The sequence below is a fragment of the Pan paniscus genome, chromosome 3 (assembly GCF_029289425.2).
Source record: "Pan paniscus chromosome 3, NHGRI_mPanPan1-v2.0_pri, whole genome shotgun sequence".
Classification (NCBI taxonomy): domain Eukaryota; kingdom Metazoa; phylum Chordata; class Mammalia; order Primates; family Hominidae; genus Pan; species Pan paniscus.
Window position 1 is genome coordinate 42,807,315 of NC_073252.2, and position 27,923 is coordinate 42,835,237.

Here is a 27,923-nt window from a genome sequence, read left to right on the forward strand (position 1 = left end):
GGAGGGAGAGGATCAGGAAAAATAACTATAAGTAACTAATAGATGCTCGGTTTAATGCCTGTGTGATGAAATAATCTGTACAATAAAACCCCATGACACACGTTTACCTATGTAACAACCCTGCACATGCACCCCTGAACTTAAAAGTCTCTCTTTCTCTCTCTCTCTCTCTCTATATGAAGTAGTTTAAAAGAATAGGAAAACAACCAAACCAAAACAAAACATTGGTTTCCTCAAGTAAGACAGTTAAAATAGACAAAACAGAAAAAAGGCCTGAATTTATTTGGTAGAGTTAGTTTTATAAAGGAGAAAGAGACTTCCCCTTTCTCTTATTACCACAGAATAAAAATAGCTAATTTGGTTACTATTACTTTCTTTTAAAAAAATGAGATAAAGGAAAAAGAAACTTAGAACTATTAAATAAGGTGAGAAGAAATCAAAGGCATTTAATAAAATGAAATTTATTATAATTATTTAAGTTAAAAAATAGAAAATACCAAAAAATATCACTTAGATAATTTGGAGAGTTTTTCATTTAATTGAAAATAATGTTCAAATGTACTTTTCTCCTCAAGCCAATTATTACAGTAAATTAATTTCTTTTATTTGCTAAACTATAAATGCAATAGAACACTGTAACAAACATTCAGCAATATTACAGAAAACAAAAATTAACTTCAGGGATAGGAACATATTCTAGACATTTTGAAGTTGAATGTATATTTTAAACAGCCCATGCCAAGAATTAAATAATTTAAGAAAAAACTAATATTTAAAACATATATAAATAACAAAGTCACAGACAATTATGAAAAAATAGAATACTTACAATATCTTCTATTATCTCTTTGATAGCTGCCACAGCTAAAATAAATAAGAGAGGAACCAGTGTTGTATAACGACCTGTTGGTGACACATCAGGTATTTGCTATTTGGAAAAAAAAAAAAGAGAAATCCAATGAGAACTAGAAAATTTATAATAGATTCAAGAAAACAGTCTCAGTGCCTTCTAAAATATGCCTCACTGATTTTACTATCTTGGCCGACTAATGCTGAGTGAGGTAATGTGTTCGTATCTAATAAGTACTGGAAAAGCATGTTAATTAGTTTCACAGTAAGTAGTTGTATATAGGACTACAACCTCCATTGGAAGACTGGTTACATAAGTTACAGTATATCTATTCACTAAAATATAACTATTAAAATGATATTTTAGAAACACAATGAATAACTGGGAAAATATCCACACATTGTTATATGAATACAGCAGGTAACAAAACAATAGGTATTCTATGATCCCCTTTTTGTAAACTAAGTCAATAAACGATGCTTGGGAGGGAAAAAAAAAAAAAAAAGACCAGAAGGATATATACCCGCAATTTAAGAGTAGTTGTCTCTGATGGTAGAATAATGAGAGTTTTAAATTTTTTTCCTTGTGTTTTGTGGTGTTTTAAAAATTTTTTATTTTCAAGTTCAATGAAAATATTTTTTCAAATTTAAGCATATGTTCAATATGCTACTTTTTAATAAACTAAAACTTTTTCTGACTACAACTAATTTAAATACAAAGAGAAGCACAAGATTTAACTTCTTGCATTCTAAGGTTCAGAGTTGATACTTTTCCTATGAAAATTAACATTTTAAGAAAACGTCCCATCCCCTTTACCACCCAAAATGAACAGTCCTTGCCACATCAAATTTATAGAACATCCAAAATAAGCTGATAAAAATGAATCAAAAGGCTGGAAAAGGTAGTGGATTCCAACACTGCTTGCAGCAGGAGCCAGAAATGTCCACCAAAACCAGCTTATCTCTCGGCATTTACATAAACCTCAGGGGACTGGTCACGGGCTTAACATTTATTAGTACCTGAACATTTGACAAGGTTTTATGACGTGACTTTACCTGCAGCAGTGCAATAAAGAGAAAAAATGAATTAGCAGCTCTTCTGAACTGAGAGTAGAGAAATCTTGGAAGGAATGTGATTATGTTGTATTTTGCAGTGCTAGAAAACAAAAATGAAAAGTAGCATAAAACTTCTCCATAATTAGCACCCACACTTACAAAGTTCTGTTACTACCATATAAAAAGTTAGATAAGGAACATTTGCCGGCTGTTTCAAATTGGGAGAATATTGCAAAGGGTCATTAACCTAAATGAAAAAGAGTGAAAAGGTTAAATAAATAGTAAAGCGTGAATACCACAGATTTTTTTTTTTTTTTGCATAATCTTTTGTCCTATTTGGCCAATTATTCTGCTTAACATTACTAGAAGTAGCTTACAAAGAAGAGCAACTTTGGAGTTAAAGGGCTCCAGCCCTCCATAAGACAGAGTACAACGTGCGACTAGAAAATAAAATCTTGCCAAAAAAACCCCAAAATCAGCAATTTGAGCAATTTGACCAGACACTGTAAACAGAGATGCCTTTCCTGGATAATTTCAGGGAGATCTCTGGGGTTCTGTTTGAATTTTCTTCACTGCCACTCCAGGAACATGGCTAGAAATCCACACTAAACACACCAGATATGCCCACATCAGTAAGATATCACTACTTAGGTCTTAGAAACACCCAGATCTTCCTCTTGTTTATCAAATAGAAAGGAGATTAAAGCAGACACATGCCACATTACCCAAATTGAGAAATGTTCCTCTAGAATTTGAAGTTGTACATATTAAGTGGGCACTTCTCAAATCTAGTTAACTCTGCCACTGGAGAAACACTTTATTAGTATTGAAGGTGTTTATGTGGTCCCAGAAGCCGCATAAGCGGCCAGTGCTTACACAGATACTTTTTACATTATTGTTGGAATGAAAACACAACAGTGCAGTGAAGTAATTCGCACAGCCCTCCATTCCTCCACACCATACTAAACTTCACAACTATCAAAAACCAATACTTAAAGACTATATAACCAGAAGGAATTCTTGGTGCAGAATTGCAAAGACCTCTTCTAAAATGTTAAAACTTGCTAACCAAAACCAGTAATGCATCGCTCTATTAACAGGTTTAGGACAGAGGCATTTACACATAAGCAGCTTCCATTATTCAATATCTATGCAGCATCGGCAGAGGATGGGTGCTTATTCTTTCTGCTCCTCGCTATTTCCAGATTCTTATGAATATTTCTCTATGGGATAGAAGATGGGGAAACAGCCTATTCACACTGCCAACAGGGAGCTCTCAAATATTAACTGACTGCACTGAAAGCTCTTTGCAAGCATTTTCATTTTGACCTAACCAGCTCTGCTCTGCTGGCTGGTCTCATGGCATTCTTTGGTAGTTCTTACCTGACATGGTTATTGCAGAATTTTGTCAGCTGGGGCTGGTTGATGAAAATAGTCCTTACTTCCTCCTGGTCGGCCAGTGAGGTCTTCTCTGAAACATCATCTGTCTTCTCATAACCTTAAAAAGAGATCTTCTTATTGTACAAGAAATGTTTTATTGTCCAGACCAAAAACACATTTCATAACTAGTCTAGAATATGAAATCTGTTAAAAGCTACTTGCTTCCCCTTACTGTTGTTTCTTTTATAATAAAAAGTAACATCCCCATATTTAACATTTCTACTAGATTTAAAGGGCAGCATTTAACAGTCATGTAAAAACTGAGCCATATCAAAAACAAGACATAACATCAACTTTACATTTCCCCCATAAGTGTTCAACTTCTTTCCTTCCACTATATAAAAAGATGCCCAGAAGTAAAACTTAATTTTAAACTGGTTTAAATTACAGTTTTAGGTAAAACTAACAAGGTAATTTAAAATATAGTCAAAAATTTAAGCATGTGCATTTAATACTTTCCTGGGTTTTTTCCCAGATGAAGACAGAAGAAAAGATAAATAGTAAGGTTTAAATAGAGAACTGCAACAATGATCCAACTCACTATCATCACCTATTTTTTTCTCCAGTTAGAATTCATGTTCACAAACGAACTTTAAATTTCTCAAGAGCACTTCAAGTCATCTCATAATCATTGAAACAACAGGATACATTCAACTGGGTACTTTGTTGCAATGTTGACAAACACTTTAAAAAATACATACAAGTTCTAGAACAGAATATCAACAGATAGTATTTTAAACAGCTTTTTGTGTCTTCTAGTGAAAAATCAAAGGGGTGACAACAGTACTGTATCTCCAAAACCCATTTTTCTTGTCTTTTCTGCCTAGCCAATGCCAACTCCTCCCATAAGACCTGCTGACATGTGGTTTCTTCTGAAGTGTTCTATGATGTTCAAGTTAGGTAAAACGTCTTTGGGTTTCCACAGCCCTCTGAACCTCCCCACTCTTCAGCAAAACACTTACCAGAAGGTTTTGTTGCTGCCTGAGTCAGGTTCCCCCTACCAGAATGGGAACTCCCTAGGGCCATAGAGGGTGTGTTATTCATCTTCTCAACACCAGTGCCAACAAACAGCAGGTACCCAATGTTTGCCGAATACATATACCCAATGAAAAATGAGTGGTTGACTGTTTTTCGGGGGCAAGAAAAGCTGCTCCACCCACTGATAAAAAAACAACTGTTGGCCAAGTGCTGGTAACAACTATGTGAAAAGCTGGCCTGTGGGGTTTGTTATAGTATGAAACCAGAAAATCACTGAGGTGTTCTACAAAGGTGAGAAGCATGAGCACAGGGACTGGGGTGTGAGAAACGGTGTCATGTGTGCAGGGGAGAGCAAACAGGGCAGTGCCGCTGGAGCACAGACAGAAGGCGGACGAGAAACCACGCTGAGGAAGCACACAGGCCAGGTCCCAGAGGACCCTGCGCTCTGCTTGGCAGCCAACCACTGAAAGCTTTCCAAGTAGGAGGGGCACAGGGTGAGAGGCACATTGTATCCTTATCACCCTGGAGGTCACATGGCTCCGAGTAGATTCTGTCACACCCATTTCACAGTTTCAGACCCAATCAGCAGCTTTGCTCACAGTGTTTCCCTACACCATGTTCTAAACACATACTTTTCCCTCTAGTTTTGTATAATTGAAATTTCACACATGGGTTATTGAATAGAGGGAGATCAATCTTTAAAAAAAATTGAGTCCTTTATTAGGTCTTCCTTCATGGTAGCATGAAGACCAGAGTGTGCTGTTCCCCGCCTCTGGATTAGAGAGAGAGCTTCAAAAAAACCAGCTCTTCACTCCACTCTGAGCTGATGTTCTCAGGTTGTATTGTATTTACTTTATATAATGGACTTTTGAGTGTTGTATTTACTTTATGTAATGGGACTTTTGAGGGCCCGGCCCTTGGATGTCCTTAGCTGAGGAACTGGGTGTTACTCCCTCCAGACATACCTACTTACATTGAGGTCTCAAACGCTGCTGGGAGAGCACTGGATATTGCTATCCACTGAAAGCAATTGGATACTGCATCTCCCCCTCAGATATTAACTTGTATTCAAGAATTTCTGTGGGGCAAAGGATTTTCCTTGAACTAAAGGGACTGGAATTAACCCCATCCCTTATGTGGGAATCAGAGTAATTAAAACAATCCTAATGGATTAGTAGGGGCCCAACCTAGGTCAGATAATAAGGGATCTTTAAAGAGAAAACTCACCAAAATGAAGGGGAAAATCTAAACTGTAAACTGTTGCCAGGGGTAGGACCATTGAAGAGACTGGATGGCTCTGAGCAAAGGATTTCACAGATAACATAGGCTTTCTTTACCCAGGCATTACAGAAAAGCTTTGGAAAGATACTGTACATGAAGCTGAATGTATGCAGAACGCTTGGCTCTGTTGTGCCCTGACCAGGTGTGATACTGAGGAAGGGAGATCTGCACTGAAAGCAGGGAGTGAGGCTCTCAGCCAGTGGAGCTGGTAGGCACCTCTCCCCTGTCGCCTCAGCAGTGACATGGAGAGCCATCAGGCACCTTAAGCCCACTCCCAGAATGTCTGAAGGCCAGAGACTGCAGGTATCACCTTCTGTTATGTATCCGATTCTGTTTACTCCTAGCAGGTGACAGCAAGCTAGCAGTAAACAGGCACAGCAACCTCAGAGGTTCTCAGAAATATCTCAGTGAACATACTTGACCTCAGAGATCCTCAGGAATATTCTGATGAAGGTACCTGGGAAAAAGACTAGCATTTTTGCTAATTTGGAAGTGAGAGTTTGTAACCATTATAATTAAACTCTTCAATGCAATCATCTTACATTGCAGAAATGGGCAACTTAGGTCTGGACTTAACGTAAGTAACCTGTCAATCCAGACTCTTTCCATGTAAAGAGAAACGGACTCTTCTATTTGATTAATGAACCAACACTTTGAGGAAGGTAGGTAGCAATTTTGATCTCACAGTTCTGGGTTAAAGGTGAAAACACATTTGCTACATTCAAAATTGAAAGTTATTCAATATGCACCAGATAATTCTATTTTATGATTTCATTTTTTTATTTCCTCTGCATATCACCACCTTCATCAGCTATAATAACCACATAAAGAGCTACATGTGCACACCTGGGCAATGCCTAAGCTGAGCTATTAGAATGGTGACAAAGGCAATCAAAATAGGAGAATCCTTTACCACCCTGCCCCAAAGAGGGTCAAACTAAGATGGTGTACCTTCTTATACATGGAGTTCTATTCCTCGTTTTAAGGAAGGAACCCATGTCCCTTGCTGTTTAATAATTTAGAGGGTTCGTTCACATAAGTCATTAAAATTTACTAGTAGCTTTTAATCCACCTGTCTGAACTCCTAAGGACTACTGAAAACTCCGACGCTTTTATGTCATCCCCTCACAGAAAGCAAGGGGAAGGCGAGTGCCGTTCTTGATCTGGTAACAGTTCTGAGTCTTCCTGGTAGGTCAGGACTTCAGAAGCCTTCTTTGTCTGTAAGTCATGCTAAAGGTGAACTTTACTGAGAGAAAGAAACGCATCTTAATCATGCTCTTTGGTATCTCTCTCAGCTTTTCCTAGCACAACCTTGTGCAAAGAGGACATACAATACTCACCTATTTAACGGAAATGGACTTCAAGACATTCAACAGACTGCTTCTGAGATCCACTCAGTGCCCCACCCATTTTCTCTGGGTTCAGACTGAACTCTGAAGCCCACCATGCAATGGGTTTGAACTCCGTATTAAGTATAGTCGAATGAACAGTATTTGGTAAATAGCAAAGCCAAGAATAAAACATGACCTTAGATAGTTACTTACTTTCACTAGGCTTCAGTTTCCTAATCTGTCAAAGAGAAGTATTCTGTGTTCAGGTCCTGGAATAGTTGGTAGTAAATGAAGGAATATGTATGCAATGTACTTAAAACACCTAATATTGTAATAGATTACAATACATGTAATTTGTATTACAATAAATGTAATAGATATTGTAAATGTCTATTATACTTAAAAGAGTTAACAGGGTGAATAATGATACAGTCATAGGCTGAGCCTCATAAAAATGGGAGGCGGCTTCTGGGTTAGAGGTTGAAGAATGTTTTGGGGTGGTAATTCTCTACCTTGTGGTGTAATTGACAATTCACCTGCTTCCCTTGTTACATGGTAAGTTACCTATTATACCTCTGGTTCATAGTAAGCCCTCAAAGCCTGATGAATTAACAAGTGAGCAAAACCAGATTAGTAATATACTAGAAACAGATCTCTTTCAAGTAGACATATGTTGCCCAAGCCTGTAGGACTGATGTCCAAACAACAATTAGTAAATTTATGATGAGAAGTAATTGCCATAGGAACTAGAGTAACTGAAGTTCCATAATCAATTCAACTCTCCCAGATTGGCCTATGTAGAAGTTAAATGACCAAAGTAACCCACCCACCAGTGGTTAGGTGAACTGAGACTCTCATAGCATTAGGGAAGTACAGCCTGATGCAACCAATCCTGCTAAAGGGGTAGATGCATCTGTAGGACCAACCTCTTAAAAGTTTGTTGCAATATCTTGACAATGAGGCCATGATACTTCAAGTCTGTTGGCTAATGCTTCTATTCCCTTCTGCAGAGCTGAGAAGAGTGCTGATAATGTTTAACCCCATGACTTACCCCTTCCTTGACCATCTCCATACCCATTTCCACCTTCGAACACAAATTGATATTTAATCTTCCAATGGGATTACCAAATCCTGCAGGCCTAGGAACCAATCTAGCCCCCTTGCAGGTGACTTTGCTCCTGTATATGTTAGTCTTAGAAAGAAATGAGAAGGTATACTCAATTCGCAAATTTCCAAGTTGTTGGAGACATCTCAAAATGGCCCACAAGTACAGACACACAAAGTAAATGATGATAGTAACACCAGATATATGCTCCTTCCTCACATTTTCGATTCTCCAAGAGACTAACTCAGGCATTCACCCCAATGTCCTTGGTGCTCAGTCAGACATTTGACATCCACTAATAGCATTATTAGTCTTCTTAAATTAAGTTTCACAGAGCAAATTGGCAGGCAAATTCATACACCTATCACTTTGAGGAATGGAACTGAGCAAGGATCCTTTTCTATGTATGAAAGCACATTTGTATAGCAGCTTCTGGGAAATCTTAGCTTCTTTCAACATTGTGTTCTCCAAGGTCTGTAACTGCTTAAAAATGGTCAGAATCAAACCAGTTCCCAGAAAAATGAATCTGGTCTAGCTTTTATTGAAATGAGCAAGGAAAAGACTTTTCCTTATTTATGCCAAATAATGTCTGTAATATTCTGCCTGATTCCTATTCCCCCTGCCAGCAGAAAAGCAATTTTGTTTTCTGAATTGTGGTTTATCTCAAGCAATAAAAAAATTATCCAGTATTTGCTATGCATATTTTAAACCAGAGACTCTAAGAGGCCAAATTTTGCATTCTTGGTCGTAAAATGGCCAAATGCTATTTCTAAACTTCAGAAGGACCAAGAATTTCAGTATAGGGAATAGTCACATGTAACTTTTAACTACTGAATATGCTAATAAGATTACTTTGTATTACCAAATAAAAATATACAAGCAACATCCTTCTGGTGACTATTTTAGCTTCCAGCAATAATTTTATTTGTCAAGAAAACAAAGGATGCTGGTGGGTCACTATCCTAATTATGACTCTGAAGTGAGCAAGTGCTCATCTTCCCCGAACAGTGTTTCATCACTTAACCCACTTAGGGGCTGTGAGGTGAGCTCAAGTTCTTCTACCAATTACCCACATGACCCTGCACAAACCACTTCATCCCTGGGGGTTATTCTCTTCCTTTGTAAAATGGGGAAGCCAGGCTAGGCTAATAATCTGACAGTTACTCTCAGCTCTAAAATTCTGTGAAATTAATATCTGCTGAGCAGCAGGCAGAAAAGAAATCAATAGTTTTGTTCAGAAGAGCAGGAAAATTCTGAAAAACAAAGTAAAAAAATTTCCCTTCTTGAGCCTTTATTGAGATGTTTCACAGCAACAGTTGCCTTCCTTAATCTGCAGCCAAAACTCAGTCACGAAGTGAAATGGTGCTTTGTGATGGTAACTCAACATCCATATTTGAAAAGCTAAGCAGTGACTATACTCAGTTGCCAACAACTACCTGGCACCTACTGATCAGTGACTACTGGGTTGCTGAGAATGATGACACAGAGTCTTCCTTTCTTCATCTGCCCAGATTCATCATCACATGCTTATATGCACACAGTACAATGTAACAGAGGAAAATGCTCAATAGTATAAGTGAAAGGCTTCTGACCTGCTCATATGAGAGAAGTATCATTTCTGAAATATTCCATTTTTCATCCGAAATATCATGATCTAATAAGACCTGTTGTTCATTCATTTGCTTATTCATTCATTCAACATACTTAAGAATATACTATGTTTTGGGCATTTTAAAAATGTTATAGAAACAGCAGGAAATAAGATAAGGTCCTCTTTCTCAGGGACTTATTTTCTAGAGAAGAAAAAGATAATTACAGAACATGGTAAGAATGAGGAAGAAAATAAACAAGTGATTGTAGAACAATTGACAGAAGTCTCTGTGCTTAAGTTTCATTATGCATATAATAGAACTAATAACAGTATCTTACCTCAAAGGGTGGTTGTAAGGACCCAGCGAGTAAATATGAGAACAATGCCTGGCACGTAGTAAGAGTTTAGTAATGAATGTGAGCTATTTTCATTGTTGTTGTTATCACTGCTAGTGATGCTACTATAGCTGCTGCTATTTTACACTGAGTGGTCAGAGAAGACGTCTCAAGGAGATGCTGAGTTCAGACCTTGATGACACATAAAGGAAGATAAGGGACAGTTGTCAACCCAAAAGGGGGAATAGCAGGAAAAGCCCTGGAGGGGAGAATGAGCTTGGCATTTCCAGGAACATGAGGGCCACTAATAGTAAACAGAGCATAAAACAAAAAGAAGCAGGGCCAGATTGGGAGACTAACAGCCTGAATTTATATTCTTTATGCAGTAGGAATTCACTGACAGGTTTAAGTAGAAAGACCATTTCGAGGACACTGTGATAATCCAGGTAAAAGATGATGTGTCCTGGGTTAGACTGGTGACAGAGATGAAAGGAAGTGGATGCATACATTATACTCTGGAGGCAGAGCTGGCATGAGCCATATAACCTCTTCATGATTGCATGATGCTCCATAGTACTACTGCCTGGTGCTACTCCATGCAAAAGCCCAAGACATGAAAGAAATGTAGGATTTTTAAAAATCTGACCCATAATGTTTTATTTTGATCACATGCTAAATTTACAATATTTTGGATGTGTTGGGTTACATACATTGTTCAAATTAATTTTGCCCATTACTTTATTGTAGGATTGTAAATACAACAAATAATTAACCACTTAATGAATAGAATTCTCTTTACAGCCAAACAACCCTAATCCTTAGATACCATGCATCCTTTTTCTCATTATTACATGGTAATCAATAATGTTTAAAATATAGAATATAATCAAGGAGGGCATTAAAGAATCATGCCTAAGAATGAGAGAGACTGTTTAGGTCTACCAGTTATGAGCTCTGGTTACTTTAGACAAGATAATTAACCTTTAGCTACCTATGCTCTTACATGAGTTTGTGGGGATTACATGAAATAATGCATGTGTAAAGTGCCTGGCTCCTCATGCATATGCAAAAATTCTAGCTATTATTTTTATTATGAAATCAGAAAGGCATACTATGGGAGAAAATAAATAGGCTATGTAGTCAGATGTATGTTCAAATTCAGATTATAACACTTCTACATGGGCAAATTATTTTATCATCTGAGTCTCAGCTTCCTCACCCATAAAATATGGTTAATGTGAGGATGACATTATGTTAGCAATGTAGCACAATACTTGTCATTCAAACAGTTCCTGTCACCCTATCCCCCCCACAGATTAATCTCCCCTTCAAAATACTTGATACGGGAAAACTAAAAGTCTTAAAGACTGTAATGTAGGTATTAACATTTACTTATTTTGGATAATACTTATAGTTGTGACCAGTGTAAATCAATATAGACAGCAAAATAATAAATTTTGCCATATAATTTGGTCAATTAATATTGAGTACTTTTTTTTTTTTAACAAAATTGTCATCTGTATGGGGTTATGCAACAGAAATGCAGGGGTGGTAGGTAGGAGGGAGACAAGAACAAGATACAAAATCACTGTTGCCGGGTAATATGGTTATAGAACCATTAAGTTTTTTGCAGACTCAACTTTATTGCAATTATAAGGGCTGTAATTGGAATCAGAATATCTATTATATTATTTCCTAAACATATTTAGGAGAGTGCAATTATATAACCTTTCACTCAATGGTTTCCAATATTAGGCATTAAAGGGACCATATTAGCTGCTCAAGTTTCTTGACTTAGGTTGGGGTCATTAAACAAAAAGTCATGCTTGCAACAGTCAAAGAATCTAATAAAAGAATATTAACAGGGAAACTAGACAGAGACTTTACAAACACAACTGCAGAACTTAGGTGTGATTAAAGTTAGGTACTACTAAGATGGAATTATTAGCATTAACCACTATCCTTTTCAAAGGCTTAATAATTGAAAGTCCTGAATATATATATGCACACATATGTATTTGTATATATTGTTTTGATACAGAAGCTTAAGAATATATACATACACACATATATACATATATACACACACATACACACACACATATATATATATATACATGTATGTATGTATGTAAGCTTCTTAAGCAGGTGCAGCAGCTCCTGGAAGCACATGAAAAGCTTACAGAAAGGTTGAGGAAGATCTAAGGCAGCTTGACTAATGGAATTAGTTCAAGATACCACAGATTCAGTCCTCTCTGTGTTCAGCCTTTTCATCTCTCCAGATGGCAAATTGACTGTGATTGGCTTAGCATGGGCCATGTGCTTACTTTTAAGTCAAAGAGGGGCATGGTAACTTGATGGAGCAGTCCCCTAAGACTATGGGGGAAGGGGGAGTTCTCCAAAGGAAAGCAATGGGCTTAATACACACACACACACACACACACACACACACACACACGCACACACACGTAAGCTTCTTAAGCTGGATCAAAACAATTCTTGGCTGAATAATTAAGATATTTGTATTTACTTTGTTTTTAGTGGTATCTTAGTACAGATAGTTCATTTAATTATAAATGCAGAAGCAATTACTGCAGTGACAAAAGAGGCTTGAAATCCCATGTTCTGCATTGTTAGAGCAGAACAGTCACTTCAAATGTTCGATTGTGAGCCTGACAGCAGCTGTTCAGAGACGGGTAAGGGGAGAGAGAGACAGCTCATGAAAAGAAGGAACCACTACTCTGGAAACAATAAACTGGGTGCTTCAAAGGTAAAGACTTACAAACCACATTTTCAAATATGGCACTGAAGAAATCAAACACCCTTAAAAGCATGGAAATTAAAATGGAAACTATTTAGCAATACCTCTCAAATTTCTAGATCATGACAACAGTAGCCAGAGGAAAAATGGAATTTTCAGTTGCATTAATACACCATCCCTGTACCGAGTGTTAATGCAGACTCTGTGCAGTGGACAATCTGCTCTTTCCAGCTCGGCATCTGCTTCTCCTGGAAACAGCCCATTGCTTTCCTTTGGAGAACCCCTCCCCCAGAGTCTTAGGGGACTGCTCCATCAAGGCTCCATGCTCCTCATTGACTTAAAAGTCAGCACACAGTCCAGGCTAAGCCAGTCAGTCAATTTGCCATCTGGAGAGATGAAAAGGCTGAACACAGACAGGAATGAATCTGTGGTATTAGTCAAGCTGCCTTAGATCCTCCTCAACCTTTCTCTAAGCGTTTCATGTGATTCCAGGAGCTACTCCACCCGCTTAAAGGATATGCTCAGCCTATATATTATGGAATCTTGACAGAATCATTTCAGCCCTCTGTTGGAAGCCAAGTCCTGTCCCAACACCCATCTAATGTAGGTGGGCACTGATGCCCTACCCAGACTGGCTAGCCTTCTTCAAGAAGCTAAGCCCTGTTCCCTGTACCTCAACCACTAGCTGGCTTTTCTGATCGACATGGAATGATGACCTGGAACCACAGTGCAATTTTCCTGCTTAAGAATAAGCAGGCTACCTGGAACCTTCCCCAACAGGCCCTACTTGCTGGATCAGATCTCTTCTGATGTTAACAGCTGCCCTAAACAAGCTCTGAGTCCAGCATGTTCTGGGACAACTGTGGATTGCAACTCTAAGGAACTTGCACAATAGCCAAACGGTTTTCCACATCCCTACCTTCTTCTCCATCACCCTCTTGTTCATGCAACTGTGATGCTAGCTCATTACCTCCAAGTCCATCTGAGTTATAACAAAACATTACATACCCTTGATCATGTAAAACATGGTTATCTCCTTCAACAATTGATAGCTTTTCATTATACAAAAGGGTTCACTTTTTAAAAGAGTTCTAAAAATGAAGATTAGGAGACATCACTTGTCATATGGAGACTTGCTCAAGGTTAGAGAGTCACTGAGCACCAAAGGCAAGACAACATTTGGAAATTGATAAAGTTCAACCCATATCTAAAGCTCTGACACTGATAGATAGATTCATGCATTCATTCAACAATTAAATTTGACCTCACCTCTCCCTTTAACTCTGTCCTTTGCTGGTCTATTACACCTCAACAGTATTTCCAGTTCAGACATTTCTCTACCCCTTCAGCCTTGTTGGATGCTACTTAAGTGTCAAAATACTCTCCTTGGCCATTCTTCTTTGAAGGGATACCTACAAAAGTTTTGAATATATTGTCTATGTAAAAGACCATCATACATCTGACACTAATCTTTTGAGCTATATGCTTAGTTCAATAATAATAAATGCTATACATGCTTAGGTACAGAGGATGGGACAGGCACAAGGGTATGGGTAAGTATCTATTAAGTATGCTACTCTAATATGGGGAAGTAACATGAATGACCCTTCAGGAAAGTCCCTTCTGTGCACTAAATGTTTACTAAATTTTCTATTTCAATATAAGGCATCCAAAAATTCCCAGAAATTTATAGTCTTGTCTCTATCCTAATAACCACTAATATATTTTGTCATCAGGACCTGTCATTAGGAGACATGGTAAATGACATGTTTCCTTAAGTGCCTTTGAGGGAATTGATTTAAAAATAAACAAGTGTAAAACACACCACAGCAGTTATTGTCTAAAAAAGGAAAAAAAGTAATGGCTTAACATTTCTTGAACTCACGCTAAATTGTGACAAGCCCCTGAAGTAGCACTACAAATTCTAAGTGGTGGATTCTAAAGAGTATTCCTGACATTCAGAAGAAAGGATATCCTTAAGCAGTATTACAAGGAAATCTATAGTATGCCTAGAGTTGGGTGTCACACATAGTAAGCAGTCAATCTTGTTGGCAGCCAGCCTTGGATATTAACCTAAAATAATAGTCATCTTCGGCATGCTGAATTGCTTGAAAATAATAAAACATTTACTAACGCCATTTCATGCTTAACTGGAAAAGGAACCAGAACAATGAAAGACAGAAGGAATTTAATGACATCTCCTTGGGAATAACCCACAGATAACTTTATCTGACAGAAGAATTAAATAGTATATTTGCCAACATAGATGTTTAAAAATTGACACAGAAGCAGACTGCACCAGAAACGAGGGGTTGCAACCACCAGACATCTACCAAGCATCTCCTAGAAGTCTCAATTAGCTTAAAGCACCACTGACTTGCAGTGGCATTAAGTTCACCTCTAAAAATGCACAGGAAACAAGGCAGACTGACACTACGGACTGGATTCTAATCCAAGCAAAAGTGGTAAAGTAGTAATGATACTCTTCAAAAAATAACTGTATCAAAGAGTTTTTGACTGTCAAAGGGGAATACCAGGCCATGTCAGATATGTATTCTGGATTTCAGGAGGGCACATTTCAATTTATTATCAAGACCCACAAAGTGCAGAAGCCCCAACAGCTGTCCAAACCCACATGCTGAGTAATTGTGGAAGGCCCTGACAAGGGGGGGAGGTGGTCAGGGAGGGGGGGAGGTGGTCAGGGAGGGGTGAAGGAGTTGTATTTAGAGACCACTGCTGCTTCACAGGAAGTACTTGAACAAGCACAAGATTAAAAAAAGATCACAGGAAAGGTTGAAAATAGATAGGTTCACATGTTCAACAGTGAATATTAACAGATGCACAGACATCTGAGACTGGAGGAAAGGTGTTGTAAAAAACGTTAGAGACCACTCGATTTTTTCCCCCTTTCATCTGGGACACAAAGAATTGATGAGATGAGCCTGCTGCCTAGAATAGATGATACAATGTTGTTAACAGATAATAAAAGGCAGAACTTCTCAGCTCCAACATCTACTTTGCTTCAATCGTCTATCAAGGATAATCATCTTAAGACTGGAAAGGTTAGAATGAACATTAGTTCGAAGAACTAAACCAAAAGACAAGGTAGGGGATTATTTTAAGAGGGAAAAAAAGAAAAATCAGCACCTAACTGCTCTAAATGAATTCCTAGCCTATAGTAAATACATATATGTATGTGTAGGTATATATAATTATTTTCTAACCTACAGAACTGTGAGAACCTGCAAAATAGTTAAGTGAACTGTTACTAATCAGAGAAGAACTATGGTGAATGAGAGAGGAACTAAAAGATGAAGACAATTTAGTCATCGTTCAGTATGCATGGGGGATTGGTTCCAAGACCCCTTACAAAATCTGCAGATGCTCAATTACCTTATATAAAGTGATGCAGTATTTCAAATAACCTACACACATCCTCTTGTATATTTTAAATCATCTCTCGATTACTTATAATACCTAACACAATGCCTACACGTCATTTGCATGGATTCAACATAGTACTTGGTGTGTGGCAAATTCAAGTTTTGCTTTTTGAAACTCTATGGAATTTTTTCTGAATACTTTTGATCCATGATTGGCTGAATCCATGGATGTGAAACTCAGGGATAAGGAGGGCCACCTGCACTCTCCCAGTGTTCTAAAAAGAAGATGGATCATAAAGATCATAAACCACTGTTTTTTAAAATGGGAGTCTACAGATGTGCTTTCAAAGTTCACAGATTTACAAAATGGGATCCACTGCTTCTAAAGGATTTTTGGGAAAGATCTGAAAATTCAGAAGTTAAAAGAACATTTCTGAGAATTCAGTTAAACATGGAACTGAGCTTAATTGTTTTGAAAGCAGTGTTTCTCATACAAAGAATATATTCTCAAAGACCAAAAAGAAATGTTTCCTCTAAAAAAGGTCCTTTACATTAGATAAGTCTGAATAATAATGCTATTGGCCAATGAGTTTGAGGCCAATGCTAGTCAAACATTAAGTGCAGCTGATTAACAGACTGCTTAAAAGGGAGGTGGTGACTGGTGGGGATCAGTAAGCCTCCACTGACCTAATCCCTTTTCTTTCTTTTCAAAAATAGAACCCTCAGCATCTGGATTTCAAGAAGGCTTTTGTGTAGGCCCTATTGTTATAAATGAAGACACACGATTCCATGATTATGAAACAATGTGGATTCACAACTATGTAGCTGACAAACATACATGGAGGGGTCTCACATACTAAAGCTATTCTTTGGCCATCCCTGCCTGTGAGCCCTTCTGAAAGAGCCTCCCCCCTGGGTCACCCTTGGACTCGGTCTCTCCTTCCATCTCCTGGCCTGGCCTAGTACCTGAGCCCTAGGTGTCAGGGTCAACATGGAGCACCTGACCAGCCAGGCCAGTCAGATCCCTTTTAGAGAATGTGGATTTGTGGTCAGTCAACTCAGCACCAAGTAAGGAACATCACGGACAGTTGGGCTGGAGGGAGCATCATGGCACTCTGAAGCCACATGCATGCCAAAGTTAGGAAGTGAAGGAGCAGACATACAGAGACTTCCCCATCGCCAGAAAAAAAAAAAAAAGAACAATGAACCTCTGCTGTGATACAAGAGGATCCCTTACAGTAAATGCCTAACTTGGTAAGGGCTCTGGGTGCAGACTGCCTGGGTTCCAATGACAGGATAAGGACACATGACATGATTAATCAATGTACAGATGACATGAAAAAAATCAGAATTCTAGAAGATTTTGAAAGGCTGAATAAGTTGAAGGTTCTATACTAAAGGCCTAAAGAAGCAACTGTGTAAATACAATATGGGAGACACCTGACCCAGCAAGGCATGTAGAGCATAAATGTTTTTACTGCTTTTATTGCTTTCTTATCAAGAAAAAATGTGAGGTGTCTGAGAATGGAATGGGCTGTCTTAAAAGGGTGTGTGTGGGTGTGTTCCCTTCACTGTGAGGTATTCAAGCCATATCAGTTACTGTGTTGCATTAAATGACTTCTAAGTTCCCTTCCAACTCTAGAATCCAAGGATTCTATCCTTTTAAATTTCTTTTTTTTTTTTTAAGACAACTATAAGCTTATTGAGAGAACCACTGATACAGTGCAGGGTGCAAGTTTTCCGCATTTTGTACATGGAAAAGAGTATTATTAAATTAGTTACTACAAATGCTTGTAGGATAGTTAACCCCATTGACTTCAGTAGCAGTGTGTTCATAGGAAGATAGAACTGAATTACAGTTCTGAATGAGCTAGGCCTTAAAAAGTACTGGGGAAAAAATGAATGAACAATGATGAAAGTTATCTGAATCATTACAACTTTAACTTTTAGAGCTATTTACACATTTTGTAACATACAAACAGGTAGATACATGATTAGTTCCAACAGACTAGTCCTCGTTTTATTACAAGAAGCAGAAACACCCAAATAACATCATTATGCTGCTACATTAATCTCAGAATGAGTCAGTGGAGTTTAACTGGCACCTGCTTCTTATCTCCATTGTGACTTTGCAAGAGAGGAAAACAACTCACCTTTGTTTTTTTAAAACAAAGTCTCAATCATCAAAAACATCCAGTGAAGAAACTAAAGTCTTCCTGCCCATTACAACTTTGGTAGGGACATCAATATAGCACACACAGCAACATACACTGTCCACAAACAAGACAAGTGTTTTATCCTACAGAACCAGACACTACCCAGGATAAGGAAAGTGTGACACTCTCATCTGCCTGTTGATAACACAATGCCACAACCAGGTTTGCCAAATATCCAACAAATCCATTAAACAAAGCTAGAAAAAGAGGAAACCCACAAAAGAGCATCCAAGAACTCCAGCACGCCCTAACGAGACTCTGAGAATGGGTGTGGCTCTGGGATGGCTCATCTACCACAAGCACGGTGGGCAGTACTGAAGAACCCACTAAGACTGGTCAGATGAGACTGGCTCAAAAAGCCAAGAATCATTTTCACAAAACAAAGTAAGGAATGGTCGGCATCCTTCAGTTTGTCAGGATGTAGCTAAAGACGACGACAGAAACCTCCACTAAACAGATTAAGATAGGATGTGTGAATGACAGCTGGTGGGCTGCAAAGACTGAAAAGACCAGCACATTGCTCAGTGACATTAAAGCAATGACACCTACACATGTGTGAGATTGCCGCACGCCCTACTCAATCCACAGGTAGAACAAAAACGATGCGAGGGTGATGAAACAAATGCTTCAAGAACCTTCTAATGCCATAAATAAAAATCACTCCATGCAGTAAGTACCTCCTAATGCAACATTTTACCTCAAGATGCTACTACTACTAATTAGAATCATGATATTAGCTCCCTAGACCTGCTGGTATACCGTGACCACTGCCATGCAAGGTGTGATGGGCATACAGATGAATATAAGAAAACTCCACGAAGACTTCAAAACCACTCCAGCGTTTTTAAAAGTTCAGTTTCCAAAATCTGAACAGCCTGATCTTATCCCAGTCACTCACCAGATGCAGATTCATGAAACATTTGCTTAGCACCTACTTTATAGTAAGTGCTTTCATTTAATATATCCACTCTGGAAAATGTCCCTGCAGTTTGGACCACCTCAAGAGCCAAAAGAACACAGTGATGACGTGAAAGACTGTTCTCATCAACTCTGACTGGGCAGCAAAAAGTCCTGGCAATGTAATTATCGATCCCAAACAGAATAAATCCATACAGTTCCCAGATACTTAAAATTCATAGCAACGGGGAACACGTATTACACTAACAGGTGCATTTACTGAAATTCTAAAGAATATTCAGAGAAAAGAAGATGAGGGAAACAGAAGATGGAAATTCTGAAATCCAGATTTTAGGATGAATGCAATACTCTGAGAGAATAAAATAAATGTCTACAAACATATGTATTTTTGACACATGGGACTTTCTCACTCCTTTCTAAGATGCAAGCTGGTTTTCATTCCTTCATCCCAGTGTTTTCTATTTCGGTAAATGGCACCACTGTTTTGGGCTCAGGGCCCAAAACTTTAGTCATTTTTGACTCCTTTTTTTAAAATTCCATATCCTAGCCATCAACAAATCTGTTGGATCTATCTTCTAGCTATATTCTGAATCTTGACCACTCCCCATCATGTCCACTGATGCTTAGTAGTTGAAGCCACTATCATTTCTCCTTGTTTCAACCCTTACCCCCAAGATGAAATCAGAATCCCTGGGGGTGGGACCAGGGGTCAGTGTGTTGAAAACTCCTTGGGAGATTCCAGTGTGTAGCCAGGCTTGGTCTCCTCACTATCCAACAGGCAGATGATTCGCTGGTAGGTATTATCACTTTATCAAAGAGAAACAGGAGTCTCACAGAGGTTAAGTGACATGCTCAAGGCCGCACAGCTTTGAAGGGCCAGAACACACATATCACTCCAGGCCTACAGGAAGTCCCAGTGCCTCGTTTCACTTTCTCACCAATTATTTATAGGGCATTAGCTTAGGATGTTGAAGATAGCTTCAAGCGTAGTTATGTCACAAAACAAATATGCCCTACTTTCAGGTGGCTACTGTGTCATCTGGTACTGAGCAGACCAAAAACATATGAAACAAACAGTAACAATAGTGATTTATTTGCTTCAATGAATTTTTATTTAAAAGGCCAATTTTAGCTGAACATATGGAAAAATATCTGACCTATAAAGAAATCTACTAAGTTCAGACTGAAGGCCTTCGTATTAAGGCTTAGTTAAAATGAAAATATATAGGAGAGTGGTTCACCAACCACAGGGATAAATTCCACCGGGAAATTCACTTAATAAGTTCAAGGGGGATTCAATTTGGTACCTGGGGAAATTAAGAGGGTTTTTTCTTTTGCTAATTGTATTCACTTGGAAGTCAACAAAAGGCCAACTCATGTAATGATTCTCTTACTGAACTTTAAACAAAGAGACAGAAATCAGTCGCCATCTGGGGTTAAATTGAGCCAACAATTCAGAACTTTCCATCCTCTACAAGATCAAATTCTGGCTTTTGAAAATAATTTCCATCTGCAAAGTACAAATCACATTATCACCTAATAAAAGGAAAGTCTAAATGCAGAGACAAATAAGGATAGATGAGAACTATAAAATAAACAGCAATCACAAATGCTGGACACAATGCACTTGATCTACAGTACTATGGTGTTTTTCTAATCCCCAGAGCGTCAAGTGATAATCTTCCCACCCGGCAGTGGCCACCAGCAGCATCCTAAAGCTAGAACCCAGCGCCCATCAGAGTGGCCACCAAGAAACACAATGGCCAAATAAAGAGTCTCAAATATTGGCCTCATCTCAGCAATTAGGGAAGGCAGGTAAATTGGGAGTTTTCACATTTTGTACGTTAACCTATAAAAGATTATCTCATGTCATAATGGGATAAATCAATAAATCTAGACTGACGAAAATATACTCCTTGAAAAAAAAAAGTTGCCACAGAAATTTCAAAGACTATTACGAAGTCATTATGCTATTTTTTTCAGCTGCAAATGACTAAATATTTGGGCTACAAATATAGGCTGAATAAAGCAACTAATTACTACAACATACTAAAAGCAAGCAGGTTAGCAAAAAACTAGTAATGACACTGCAGAAAAGCTCATATTGAACAAGCTCCCAGAGTAGATATAACACCAGCTAAAAATAAACTAAATGTGTTGTACTCTTCACTTAGTTGTACTGAATTGAATGTTCAATTCAGAATTTTAAAGAAAGTCTTCAAAACCTAATAAATAGTATTAATGTATGACCTTGATCATTTCTGAGAGGGGAAATTAAGAGGAGTATAATTAGTCCTATTAGCTAATTGGATGATACACAATTTACCAAAAATACTGATTTTCTTTGGTAAATATTTTGGGTAAATTGTTTGTCTATCACTTGGCTAGCTAATAGTCTTGGTTTCTTGGCTCGCAACCTATATAGTTGTATACAATTTATTCCCATCCTCTCTGCCAGCAAGTAAATTCAAGGTTCTATACCAGTGTTTTCAATACCACTGCACATTAGAATTACCTAGGAGATAAAATATTAATGCTTGGTCCCTATCCCTGTAGAACAGACCAACTGATTCCATCGTTCTGGGATGGGTCTGGGAATCTGTATTGTTTAGAAGCTCCCTATCTAATTCACTATGAAGCCAGGGTTGAGCATCACACGATGTGGCTATAAAAACAAATTACATTTCACAAGCCTCCCACTGCCCTGTCCACATTGGACACACTTTTCATTAAAGATAGCAGAGACATTCCTCCCCATGTCATTTCTCTAACATTTACCCATGACAATGAAAATAAAGTTAGGAAAGTTGACTTAAGTCCATCTGAGAATATTTATCACAACCATTCTGGCACAGTTGGTAGACTGAACCCAGCTTAACATGTAGAGCAGCCACCAGGATTGGATAAAACTTAGACCCATCTCATTTCTTTGGTCAGAGATAGAACATGGCCTAGGTTAGAGAAAAAAAGAAAAAAGTAGAGTGAGACAGACTAGAAGGGAACTGGAAAGGGCCAACTAGTCGCAGCCACTGGGATAACAATACAATGGTGGAGCGAGAGATCCAGGACAAATGGAAATGGGCAACAACTACACTGAGAACCAAAGATCTCCTGCATGGGGCAATGATGTGGGTTCAGGTGAGCTGGCCAAAAGCAACTCTGGGTAAAGTGAAAGCAAATGATACTCAGAAACCTTGGTAGGCCTGGTGTGGCATCAAAACGGCTCACAAATGCTGAGCACTGGAGTCCAAGCTAGGGTTGGGAACCAGCATCTTGTCCTGCCAAGAGCAAGGCAGGCCCCCCATCCTGGAGCTCTATAAGCTGCTGGGACAGGCATTCAGGGTCAGGGAAGTGGTGACAGGGTGTGCATGCCTCATCTTTAGAGTGCTAAGTCAGAGCTCTTCAAATGTCGACGTTAAAGATTTTTGGGACTAAATCTATGTGGGATTGAGGAAGGGACACGGGAAAAAGACGGTCTGTAGAAGCTGGAAGATTTGTTTTATACAACGTTAGCTTTACTTCAGGACCAGAATTAACCACAGGGACCTAGGTCAATTACAGAAGCTGAACTGGTGTAGGCTGGCATCAGAACAAACCATCTCTTTGACTCAACCCTGCATACCATTGTTTGCTTGTTTCACTCACAAAGGCCAATCTTGTACTCTAAACAGGTCTGGCCCACTAAAGTGGTGTTCTGGTCCAGAACCCAGGCTGGCTTTGGCCTTCTTAGTGACATTCTGAGCTGTCACTCAACTAATCTGATATTATTAAGCACAGCCCTAGATGGATCAAGATCAGTCATCTCTTTTAAAGATAATTCACATAAAATAATGAACAGAGGCTCAATTTAAAACAGACACCTCTCTTTGCCAAGTCAATTAGAGGTCTAATTAATCCATGAAGCCAAGTTCTATACAGTTGTCCGTTTAGCACAAGTGATGGTGATATTGTACATAAAAGAATACTACTTAAGAGTTTTATCTACTTCACATCTCATGCTAACATTTAAATAAAAATGAATAGGAAGACATGGCAGGGTGTTTTATTTATCAAATATATTTTATAAGAGATTAAAAAATTGGAAACAAAACAGGCTACAAAAGATGCCACAATGTACTTACATAAAACCTCTAAATTGCCACAAGGGCCAAGTCAAAGGCAGTATTATCTAAGCACCCATATAATGTGTGAAGTTTTATACACACGTGACTGCCTTCTGTTGTTAAGAAGGGAGCTGAAGACTTAAACCTCAAGATCTACATATGTATTTCTAACAAGCTTACTTTGAGCTATGGGTTTCCATCACAAAATTTTATATTCTGAAAAATTCTAGTAAATCCTAACAAGTAAGCATATGCTAGAGGTATAATTTACAACTATGCTGTTCAATACAGTGGCCACTAGTCACATGTAGCTACTGAGCACATGAAATAGTACAAATTGAGATGCACTATAAAATGCCCACCAGATTTAGAAAACGTAGCACAAAAAATGTAAACTACCACTCATAAATTTTTATAACAAAATATTGAAATAATATTTTGGATATATTGGGCCAAAGAAAATTTATATTTATAATACATATTAGTATTTATATATTAAATACACTATTACTTGTATTATTTAATATTAAATATATAGTATTAAAATTCATTTAACACCTCTTTTTACATTTTAAATGTAGCTGCTTGATTGTGGCTCACGTTTTATTTCTTTTAGTGCTGATCTGAGATATAAATGCTGATTTGTAAGTAGATTCCATGGAACCATTACCTAAATCTAGTTGGTCTAAATTTGACCTTATTCCTAGCAAAAAGGAGAAAAAAGAGTAATATCTCAGCTATCATGTCAGGGCCACTATATGAAATAATAAAAGTGGTAAGTTGGAAGCAGAGTCCACAATACATCAGCAGATAGAAATGAACCATTCTTGCTCAAAAAGTAGTAAAACCAACATATACCTGGTCAAATCTTATTAATTTAAAACCTCATTTAAAAATACTTTGCTTTAAGACATACAGTATAATTTTAAAACCTACAGAGACAAAAATTAACTGAAAAACTGAAATGAATTCAGACTGATACCAATATCAAAGTAGCAATAATTGAAGAGGGAAACTAAGCATACATGACTCAATATAAGAAAGATGCCAATTCTCTTAATATAAATTTATAAACAATGCAATTCCAATAAATATTCCAACATGTTTTTTAACTTGATTCAATGATGTACTCATAAATTCTAGTAGAAAAATACAACTGTGGGGGAAAGAAAACCCAGAAAAACCTAGAGAAAAGAGCAAAGCAAATGGGACAGCTAAGAGAATATTTTTTGTTATGTTGCAATAAAGGAATTTGATACCAGGGGCTAAAAGGGACCAAAATAAAGAGAGGTGGCGGCGGGTGGGGTGGGGGGAAGGGAAAGAGAGACTGACTCCAGAAAAAAACTCAAATATATACATACGGAAGCACCTCAAATCAGTGTGGGAAGAAAGGATTATTAAATATATGGTTATTATATCAGGTAAATAATTTGAGGAAAAACTTAGATCCAGGCCTCACATTTCACCACAAAGTAAATCACACAGGAATTACTAATATAACTGTTTAAAATGAAACCCAAAAGTACTAAAAGAAAAATATAATTAAAAAATTATCTTGAAAAATATGACATTAAAGCAGAAATTTAAAAAAAGGAAAGATTACACTTCATAAAAATTAATTTACATACATGTTAAAGCACTACAAAGTTAAGATAAACTATGAATAAGGAAAAAAGGTATTATCTTTAACATATAAGTTCTTAAACTTCAATACAAAACTTTATAAACAATTCAGAAAAAAATAATCACTACATTTACCAAAATATGTTAAACCTAATAAAGCAATGTAAACTTAAAGACTTACTTTTTACATTCTATATCCATAAGGAGGAAGAAAAATGCTATACAGTGCTGCAAAAGGGATAAACAGGCACTCTCATTCACTTCCAGTGGGAGTGTAAACCAGTATAATCTTTCTAGCTATTTTCAAATATGTATCAAAAGTCATAAAAAGATATATACTTTTGACCCAGAAATCCCATTTCTAGGGACTTTGAACAAAACCATCAGAAAGGTGTACAAAAAGATACAAAGATGCTTATTCAAGAGTATAAAAAACTGAAATGACCTAAACGTCCACCCACAGGGTTCTTTAGTAAGTTATTCTGTACTAACATACGAATGCTAAGCTGTCATAAAATTAATAAAATCGATCTGTTCATTCAACAAAGATTTACTGAGCTGCTACCAAGTGTCAAGCACTATTCCAGGCATTAAGGATATAACTAGTGACAGTAGACAAAATTTACACAAATCTATATGGGCACAGATATCCATAAAATTATTAAAAATAATGCAGATTACCTCATTCTTCCTAACAAATATATCTTTTCTGGAAAATAGTTGGGAAGGACATATACTAAAATTCTAACATTGTAAATATATAAATTTATATGAAGTATATAAAAGTTTATATTCACAATGTGATTATATTTGGATGGCGTAGTTTGTGATGAATTTTACTCTCTCCTGCAAGACTTTCTGAAGCATGAGTTTTTCCCAGTAAGCAGGCAGTACTTCTATCAAGACTCATAGCTAAGCTCTTCCATTAAAAACAAAGCTCAGAGTTATCCATTCATTCAACAAATATAGAGTGGTGGCTATGTGGCAGACAAAACTCTAGGTGTAGAGGGTACAACAGCGAACAAATCTCACAAAAACGCTCCTTTGGGGTGCTAAGGTTTCAGTAGGAGGGTACTAGATTTAGTACATCTAGATTTAGCTCTGAGTATTTTACAAATTGCATTATAAGGCATTTTCATCTTTAGGACATAGATTCATTCATTTAACCAATGCCTGCGGTCCTACTATGTGCCAGGCAATGTCCTCATGGGGAGCAATATATCAGTGGACAAACCAGACAAAACCCCCTGCCCTTAGGGAGCTTACTACCCGGAGAATACAATCATTGGAAGGTTTGGGCTCCTTTCACTAAGAAGTAAAGAATGAAGGGGAAAGTGGTGGCCTTCATGTCATTGACATTCCAATGAAACCATGTGAATAGAGACCCACGCAGCAAACATTTCGTTAACTTCAAAAGCGTCCTCTGACCTTTGCAAACATTCCCACAGCTGTAACATAGGTATATGCTTCAATTCTGTTTTTGAAATGACAGAAAAAACAAACCATGAATTCTGCACTGAAGATAGAAAACCTAAAATAATCAGATCTAATACACTTATATCTCCAGAATTACACTAAGTAAAATGACACCTACTTTGAGATTTTCAAATATTGATGACATGCTGTATCGCTATACTCATACACACCTTCTCACACAGTGCCACTTCAGGTAAAACTGAATTCATCTCCATACTCATCTCCATGTTTCCTTTGGGACCTCCTTCATCGACCACATCCTTTTGTCCCACCACCCATTTAGCTGGCACACAGCTGGTGCATAATAAGTGGTTTTTAAAGGAACAAAAACCTTAGTCATCTTTTACCTGGAATAGCGTCCTAAAATTTTTCCTTTAAGGACAGCTTAAATTACTTTTTATTCCTTTTGTTACGTTTTATGTAAATAAAACATACTATTCTACATAGTTACAAACATTTTAGAGTTGCCATTTAGAAAAACAATTCCTAAAACAACTTCTGGATACATCGTTTAGCACATATTTTACATAATCAAATAAATGTCATTATATTTTAGCATTATAGTATTCAACAGAAGAAAACACAAACCACTGGATAGGTATGTGAAGTTTTTGTGTGTGTGCATTTCTTTAGTTTTGAACAATTTAATCCTTATTATATGTAAAGTATGAGCTCCAGAGCAGTTTCTATGTTATCCAAGCAAGAGCCTTTGGCAATCTGAGAACTTCACTGTGACTGATTCTGTTGTCTGCCTGATATAGTTTGGCTGTGTCCCCACCCAAATCTCATCTTGAATTGTAAATCCCACAATTCTCACATGTCGTAGAGGAACCCAGTAGGAGGAAACTGAATCATGGGGACAGGTCTTTCCCATGCTGTTCTTGTGATAGTGAATAAGTCTCACAAGATCTGATAGTTTTATAAATGGAAGTTCCCCTGCACAAGCTCTCTCTGCCTGCTGCCATCCATGTAAGATCTGACTTGCTCCTCCTTGCCTTCTGCCATGATTGTGAGACCTCCCCAGCCATGTAAGTCCATTAAACCTCTTTCTTTTGTAAATTGCCCAGTCTCGGTACGTCTTCATCAGGAGCATGAAAACAGACTAATACAGTACATTGGTACCAGAAGAGTGAGGTGCTGCTGAAAAGATACTGAAAATGTGGAAACGACTTTAGAACTGGGTAACAGGCAGAGGTTGAAAAAAGTTTGGAGGGCTCAGAAAGCAGGAAAATGTGGGAAAGTATGGAACTCCCTAGAGACTTGTTGAATGGCTTTGACCCAAAATGCTGATAATGATACAATGAATTCCAAGCTGAGTAGTCTCGGGTATGTCTTTATCAGCAGTGTGAAAATGGACTAATGCACTGCTCAATAACCATACACCCTTTTCCGTTTGTAACACAACACTGGGTAATATGTCCAGCTGGAAATTTCCATTTCCCAGCTTGCCCTACAAGTGGAAACCAATGCAAAATAA

At 37.7% G+C, this 27,923-nt stretch overlaps 1 protein-coding gene across 4 annotated transcripts in view; it reads right to left on the reverse strand.

Moving 5' to 3' along the window:
- ATP8A1 (ATPase phospholipid transporting 8A1) overlaps window positions 1-27,923 on the reverse strand; it is a 252,519-nt gene that overhangs the window by 215,665 nt on the left and 8,931 nt on the right. For all 4 annotated transcript variants that reach the window (XM_034958523.3, XM_003832229.4, XM_003832230.4 and 1 more), the window contains exons 2-4: window positions 3,289-3,403; window positions 1,906-2,005; window positions 830-928 (exon numbers count right to left, since the gene is read on the reverse strand). In XM_034958523.3, coding sequence (XP_034814414.2) covers window positions 830-928; window positions 1,906-2,005; window positions 3,289-3,403 — 314 coding nt within the window. The remainder of the gene's footprint in view (window positions 1-829; window positions 929-1,905; window positions 2,006-3,288; window positions 3,404-27,923) is intronic.